At 41.0% G+C, this 8,015-nt stretch overlaps 1 protein-coding gene across 1 annotated transcript in view; it reads left to right on the forward strand.

Annotated features, from left to right (window-relative positions):
• The window catches only part of flt4 (fms related receptor tyrosine kinase 4), a 65,033-nt gene extending 57,354 nt beyond the window's left edge, over window positions 1–7,679 (forward strand). The window contains exons 19-30 of the mRNA XM_055224790.1: window positions 58–171; window positions 2,804–2,892; window positions 3,007–3,148; window positions 3,230–3,324; window positions 4,511–4,633; window positions 4,753–4,864; window positions 5,097–5,196; window positions 5,396–5,492; window positions 5,583–5,707; window positions 6,667–6,787; window positions 6,865–6,944; window positions 7,178–7,679. Of these exons, the coding sequence (XP_055080765.1) occupies window positions 58–171; window positions 2,804–2,892; window positions 3,007–3,148; window positions 3,230–3,324; window positions 4,511–4,633; window positions 4,753–4,864; window positions 5,097–5,196; window positions 5,396–5,492; window positions 5,583–5,707; window positions 6,667–6,787; window positions 6,865–6,944; window positions 7,178–7,391 (1,412 nt within the window). The 3' untranslated portion in view covers window positions 7,392–7,679. The remainder of the gene's footprint in view (window positions 1–57; window positions 172–2,803; window positions 2,893–3,006; window positions 3,149–3,229; window positions 3,325–4,510; window positions 4,634–4,752; window positions 4,865–5,096; window positions 5,197–5,395; window positions 5,493–5,582; window positions 5,708–6,666; window positions 6,788–6,864; window positions 6,945–7,177) is intronic.
• Window positions 7,680–8,015: the final 336 nt, after the last annotated feature.

Raw genomic sequence — 8,015 nt, forward strand, 5'->3', positions numbered from 1 at the left:
TCCCCGAAGTCGCATTTGCATCATTTCTTAACCATTTCTGCATCGCGTTTGTTTCAGACGGAGCGACGGCCAGCGAGCACAAAGCGTTGATGTCGGAGCTGAAGATCCTCATTCACATCGGGAACCACCTGAACGTCGTGAACCTCATCGGCGCCTGCACGAAACCCAACGGTGAGACGTGATCGGGCTCTGGTTTTTGCGCGTGGGCCGTGTGCAATCGAGCGACCCCCCCCCCCGTGAAACTTCGTGCGACGAGGGCGAGCGGAACGGCCGACGGAATAAACGAAATAAAATAAATAAATGACAAATTATAAATGCTAATGTTTGTGCGTCAGGAGCGTCTGAAACGTGTTCTAATCCCGCGGCTCGTTCCTGACGGTTAAGCTCGTTTATGTCGTACCATGTGATCACGCTAACCCACATGTGTCAAACTCAAGGCCCGTGGGCAAAATGTGGCCCGCCATGTCATGTTATGTGGCCGTGACAAAGTAAATTAAAAGTTATGACTGTCTTAAAATATCAGTTTATCAGGATGTACACAGTTACACACACATTTTTCATATCGATGCAAATCCATATGAAATATTTGTAACTCGAATAAGTAATAAATATAGAAAATTAAGTAAAAATCACTACAAAATTCGATCCATGTGAGCCAAACACAACAGTCTGTGATTACTTTACACTCTGTAAGAAAAATCCTTTCTGTGCAGGAGCGATTTTTTCATTGTAGTACCAATGAGCGGCCACTAGTCCAACTCGAGACGCTCTAAACAGCAACATCCCATTGTCCAGTTATTTTAATAGATCCATGGACGTCACCCACAGCGTTCAGCTCCACTCAAATGAAGCTAATCGAGGCTAGCAGTTATTGCGGCTAATTTGGAGCTAGGTTTCGCATTTGGCATTCCGACCGCGAGTATCATAGCAACCAAAGAGCCAATCCAGAGCCAGGCTGTTGAAGATAACGATACTTTCCACTCAAACACCGCTGGTTTAGTGTAGCAACGCTGTCAATCAAACCTGTTGCTAACGCTCAGAAAAAGAAAGCACCCGATTTGTGTTGTTAATGTTCATATCTTGATTTACAGACACAATAGTGAAATAAAAACCCCAGGATCATGTAGAGGGTTAATACGAACATTTAAGACCAAAATGAGTCTGACAGCAGCAGGGACAGAGAGAGGGGACACAATTTTTCAAAAAATAAACAAAAAATAAATAAATAAATAAAAATATCTCAAAAAAAAAAAAAATTCAAACATCAAAATAACTAAAAAACTAAAGAAAAAAAAACAAAAAAAACCCCATCTCAAAATAACAAAAAAAACAAGATAACTAAAAAATAAGGAAAATAAACAAAAAAAAAAACCCTCAAAATAACAAATAAATAAAAATAACAAAAAAAAAACAATAAATAAAAAATTAAAAAATAAACCCAAAATAACTCAAAAAAATAAACCCCAGGATCATGTAGAGGGTTAATACAAACATTTAAGACCGAAATGAGTCTGAAGCAGCAGAGACAGAGAGAGGAGACACAGTTTTTCAATAGAAAGTGAATCAGAGCCGGTGGAGTCACTTCCTGTCTGAAATGCCGCTGCTAGATGCGTTAACTTTATCCATTTATACATACAGTCTGTGAACGTGACGTGACTGTGAGCGGCACGGATACTGTCACCACCGCTTTGAACAAACGCTAACAAAATAATAACTCATGAAATCCATCTAATGAAAATTGCTGGTTTGCGTGTCTGTTTTTCCAAGCATCCATTCCCCACATTCAAATCCTCCCCTTGTCTCTCACAATCAGGGCTGTACTTAAGGGTCATTGTGGCGCTATCCTTTGATTATTCAATTTGAGAACCCAACATGTTTTCCTCAAATCAAGACCATTTCAAACTGTCCGTAATTGCTGCTGCTGCTTTTACGGCGTGATCTTTATTCACAACATGCGGCCGACTCCTCAGAAATGTTCCTAGAAATCTTTATTTTGCAGCAGTCTTGTGTAATGTATATTCTCGGTAATGCATTTCTCCTTCTATATAATGCTCATTAGACGTTCTCGTATTGCAGTCATGGCTGTCCAGGGGCAGATTTACATTTGTACTTGTGATTTCTGCTCAGTGAACTGGGAAAAAACGCTTCGAGTGGCCCTTATCTTGAGTACGAGATTATCTGCTCTTGTTTAAATGATGTTTACGCTAAAATTATCACATAGAAACATTATTAAAGAGCTCGTGTTACACCGTGATCTGTGTTTTAATGTCGTTTCCTCGTCACAAACAGACCTGGAGTTGGGTTTTGTTTCATTCGCACGTGTTTAACGCAAAAAAAACCCTGCAGATTTAGGCTTCTTTAGTTCTTCTCAAACTGAAAACACTCTGTTCCACCTTGTGATGTCATCATGTGGTGATACAGGAAGTGCTCCGCTGTGTTTTTAAACTCCAAACACCTTCATTTCTAGAATCATTTGGATCGTTTCAGCCTCTGGAATTGCCACTTATCTCGACTGAACTAAAGGTAAAAGGTAAGTTTTAACTGGAAAACTGCCACTTCATGACATCACAAGGTGGAACGGAGCATTTTGAGCTTTGGAAATTAGACAAACTCGTAATAAATGGTTACTCGAGCATGTTTTTGAGGAGGTAACAGCATCATAACATGGATAAACGCTCACAAGTGTCATTTTTACGTAATATAGAAGCTTTAAGGGAAGTGAAAACACCTCAGCCTCACCTCACATTGTCCAAAATTGGGTAAAAACTTGCTATTTTTCTAACTTTTCTGTTTGTATCCTCAGGCCCCCTAATGGTCATAGTCGAGTACTGCAAATACGGGAACCTGTCCAACTTCCTCCGCTCCAAGAGAGAGTTCTTCCTCCCTTACCGGGTATCTTTGCACTACATCAAACTTGCAAAACCGTCGATAGCATGACTGAATATTCCTGGCTCTGTTTTCTCGATGTTGTCTGGGGGGGATCCACTGAACCGGTTTCTATCGCAGGACCGCTCTCCCAAAACCCAAAGCCAGGTCCGAAGAGTGATCGAGGCCGGCAGACTGGAGCAGAAAGTTCAACACACGTCTCCAGCGTCACTCAACGCGTCGCAAAACACAACGACCCCTCAGTGTCCGCTCAAAGAGAAAAGTACCATTTATCAGAACAGCTTAAATTACTCATCTAATTTAACTTTTCCTAACGTTACTCCCTCCGTTTTGTCTTCTGCAGTAGAGGATTTGTGGAAGACCCCCCTCACTATTGAAGATCTCATATGTTATAGTTTCCAGGTGGCTCGGGGGATGGAATTTCTAGCCTCGAGAAAGGTTTGTTGGGAAATTCTTCACGTAAAGTTTGAAGTATACGTCTATAATCTATAACAGAAGCTTTTAGAGTTTGAGATCAAGCTGAAAAATACTACAAGGAGTTAAATAACCTCCTGAGACCCGAGCTCTTGCAGGACTTTATTTGCAAAACTATTAAGTGGTTGAACACATATATTGTAAAAAGCAAAATGACAATAACAATAAAAAAAAAAAAAAAAAATAATAATAAATATACCAAAAAAATACTAAAATATAAAATCAAATAAAAATAAATAAATAAAATAAGATAAATAAATTAAAATACAATAAAAAAAATAATAAAATAAAAAATATTAAAACAAATAAAAACACAAAAATATAAAATACAATAAAAATAAATAAATAAAATAAATAAATTAAAATAAAATAAATAAATAAATTAAAAAACAATTAAAAAAAATCTAATCAAAGAAATAATAATAATTTTTAAAAATCAAATCAAATAAAAATAAATAAAAAATAAAAATAAATATTCTAAACTCCTAGAAATATTCAAAATTGAACATGTTCTTGTTGCTGTTCTTCTAAAAATTTGCACTGTTGCCTAAACAACCCAAAAGGTGTTGTCCACAGATGAGGACACCAGGTCTCAGGAGTTTAAAAAATCAGAGCAAACACATGGTGAAATGCTCAAAAAAGATGTAAGCGGTCAGTCAAAACATAGATCTTGTTAGTTACGTTCCACCGCGGTTTACAAGGTCAAGCAGAAATAATGACGGAACGTAATTATGTTGCTCGAATCACCTTTGATTGTGGTAATCAGCTGTCTTGTTCCGTACGCTCACATAGGAGACGACCATTATGTACGTTAGGATGATGAAGCTGTAATGGGAAGAGGCTGAGCAGGCGGTAAGAAAGTGAACAATCAGCAGAGACTCTAAGCAGAACACTCTGTGCTGTAAACTAGCTGCGAGGCTGAAGGCACGCTAACCTGACAGCGCCGTGAAGGATATCAGAGCTCCACTTCGAGTGCTTAAGAGAATGAGCAGGTTATAGACAGCAGAAAGAGGGAAGAGGTGTGTTTAGTGACCCGCGTGACCTTCTCTCGTCTAGACTTTATGAGAAAACCGACTATAAATAGCATAAAGTTCAAATATGTTCAGATATACAGTGTTTCCTGAGGTGTTTGTGTCCTGTGCACCTGCAGTGTATCCACAGGGATTTGGCAGCACGCAACATTCTCCTGTCAGAGAGCAACATTGTGAAGATCTGTGACTTCGGTCTGGCCAGAGACATATACAAAGACCCGGATTATGTCAGGAAAGGCAATGTACGCTGCCCTCTTCTCCACTGGCTTCTTCTAAAGTCAAATATTACCAGATAGACCTGTGTTTTATGAGGCTTTAATGCAAACTAATATCCAAACTGTGTCCACTCATGTCCTGTCAGGCTCGTTTGCCTTTAAAGTGGATGGCTCCAGAGAGCATCTTCGACAAAGTGTACACCAGCCAAAGCGACGTGTGGTCTTTTGGAGTTCTCCTCTGGGAAATTTTTTCACTGGGTAAGAAAATAATCGTCTTATTACATTTTTATAAAGACAGATGGAACAGCTGTGATGCAATTTTCTCTAAATGGTATATTGTGCAACATTGTCCCGAGGCCACAGGAAAGGCATTCATGTCTAACTTTTTGAAGGAAACACACACACACACACACACAAAAAAGAAAACAATGTGTATTGGTCCTCCATTTTGTTTCCATTAAAAGAGCGGTCTCGTCTTGTTCTCATTCAGGTGCCTCTCCATACCCCGGGGTGCAGATTGATGAAGACTTCTGTAAGCGTTTAAAAGACGGCGTCAGGATGAGAGCTCCAGAGACAGCCTCCCCCGAAATGTAACTTTTATTTCATTAAGCTTATTTTCTTCCAGTCTTGTCAAATGGGCCTCCTGCAATCACATTCATTTCCCCAAATTACATCTTAATACTGAAAAGGTCCAAATGCAAAGGTTTTATTCTCCCAGCAGCAGTTGTGTCATCTGATTTGAGGCTTGTCTGAGTGTCTTACTGTGGCTCTACTGCCCTCTGCTGGTAGATACGGGATCATGCTGGCCTGTTGGCAAAGTGAACCCAAGGAGAGGCCCCAGTTCCCCGCTTTGGTTCAGATTCTGGCTGACTTACTTCAGGACAACGTAAGCTCTTTCTGCACGTTTTGGCGTAAGCGGTTCATTAATTTGTGTGAAATGTGTGTGTAAACGTGTGTGTGGATGTGTGTGTTTTAGGACTCCAAAGACTTCACGGCTCTGAACCAGTCGCAGAGTTCAGAGGACGACGGGTTTTCACAGGCGTCGTCCCGGCCCCCGTCTGAAGAAGAGCTGCGGCTGACCGCTCAAAGTCTGGCGACGAGGTAACGCTGCACCCGTTTGTCTCCGTGGAGGTGTTAAGTTCCGCAGTGTGGCATTAGAGTTAGACTTAAATTGCATGTACTGGATTCAGCTAAAAGGGTTTAAAGTTAAAAAAAACGTGGTAAATGGTCATATTTTTAGGTAGAGGCGCTCAAAGTTCTTTACGTTAAGGAACCAGTGTACGCAGACATGGGAGGGGCAATGTGGGTTAAGTGTCTTGCCCAAGGACACAACGACAGTGTTCATTTGTGGGAGCTGGAATCGCACCAACAACCTGTGGGATCTGATTGTTCTACCAATGATCTTTATCTCGAGAGCGGGATTTGAACCCCCCAAACACTGAACTAACCAACTGAGCCACTGTCGCCTATTATCGTGTGCGGGGTCGACTCTCCACAGATCAGACCTGTAACTTCAGGTCTAGAAATATGACCACTTATCTCCACGGAGACACACAAGTTTAATGTCATATCGTCGAACATTAAAGGCATCAGGTTATGCAATTATTCTTTCAAAAGGAAAAAGGAAGAAGGGAAAAAGAAAGAAAAAGGAAAAGAGGAAATAAAGGAAGAAAGGAAAGGAAGGAAAAAAAACAAAAAAAAACAATGGAGACTCAATCTTGAAACTGAAGGTCAAAACTAGTTCTAACTTCATAACTAAACTCACTCGTGTTCATTTTACCTCCTCAATAATAAAACATTAGTTCACTGTAATTTGTACTGTTTTTTTCATAAATAAAGTGGAAAAAAAAGAACATTAAAGGCAAAAATTAACATCTCCATAAACTGAGATCAATCCGATAGTTGAACCACCGCCAAAAATATAGATAATTGTTAAAATCAGTCACTTTATACAACTTAAAAAAAACATTCATGCAGTTTAGTCCATTAATAAATGAAATAAAACATGTATATTACAGTAAGTGTGTGTCCAAGCGCCCTATTTGAATGTGTATGTGCAGGTATTATAACTTCGTGCCCTTTGCGAGCTGTGTACTTGTGGGTTCGACCAAACAAAGCCAGTCCAGGGTCAGGACATTCGACGAGTCCCCCGTGGAGCTGCACCAGCACAAAGTCCCTCAAGTACGCTCTATATATGCTCTTTTTTTCCCCTCTGCGCCCACCCGTGGCACTGACATTTGGAAATTTACCCTGTGCAGGACAACCAGACAGACAGCGGCATGGTTCTGTCCTCGGAGGAGTTTGAAAGAATTGAGAACAGAGCGAGAGGGACAAAAAGGTATATATTTAACTCAACTGTTGCATCTGAAAGTGAAAGAGCGGTGTTGAATGGCCATGACTCAGCGTGAGGTCAGATCATGACGTTCTCCTCGACCCGTGGAGCCTGGGTACTTTTCAGACGTGTTATGATTCAGTTTCAGTCTGGCATGCGCAGTTTTCTATAGGCAGAAGCTGAATAACTACATATTATTAGGGAAGCCGTTCATTGTTCTGTGATTTTGTCTTTACCAGTCGCATGGGCAGCAGCAGCAGCACCGAGCCCCTCACAGCCTCCCACGGGTCCTCGGGTTGGAGCACCGGTCCCTCTCGGCCTCGTCCAAACTTCTTCAGTCAACTGTCGGGTCAGACCTTTTACAACAACGAGTATGGGCACCTGTCCGAGGAGGGTTTCTGCGACTTCTTCTCCTCACCGGACGCCCTCTGTCTGGCCTCGTCTAACGTCTGACAAACTAAAATGGAGCGTAAAAGAAAGTGAAAGCGAACAGACAGTGCTGAGTTTACACATAACACGATAACGCACAGCAGGTAAAGTAGTATTTAGTGAAAACGAAAGGGCTACTCATCTCAATCTACAGCTTATTCCCTGGGGCTGTCATCTCAAAACTGGACGTCCACGTGTTTCTCTTCCAAGCCACTGGATGGCAGCATTACAACAAAAATCAACTAAACATATTTTTATGTACTCTTGTATTTTTATCTTTTGTATGCAGAGTATCCTTCCATTATTTTTTACAAAATATGAATTAAAATGAATAAAAATGTGAAATTTATCCTCTGACTGGTGTTGTGTGTTATTTTTGAAAATAAATAAATAAATCCCTGATGATGCAACGCTGATGGAGACGTCACACGCTTCAATTACATCCCTGAATGGGCCAATCAGATAAATGAACGCTTATTAGAGGCTGGTGTCACAGCGGAGGAGGAGGACAGGCCGGACACCTGAGACTGTGCCCGAGGAGCCAGTGACGAAGGTAAACAGAGGGACGTGGGCTGTAAAGGAGTGACTCACTGTGAGCACCTTATCAGAGCTGGACGTAAGCGGCGTCTCCATCAGCTGAGGGAACAA

Source organism: Periophthalmus magnuspinnatus, chromosome 10 (assembly GCF_009829125.3).
Source record: "Periophthalmus magnuspinnatus isolate fPerMag1 chromosome 10, fPerMag1.2.pri, whole genome shotgun sequence".
NCBI lineage: Eukaryota > Metazoa > Chordata > Actinopteri > Gobiiformes > Gobiidae > Periophthalmus > Periophthalmus magnuspinnatus.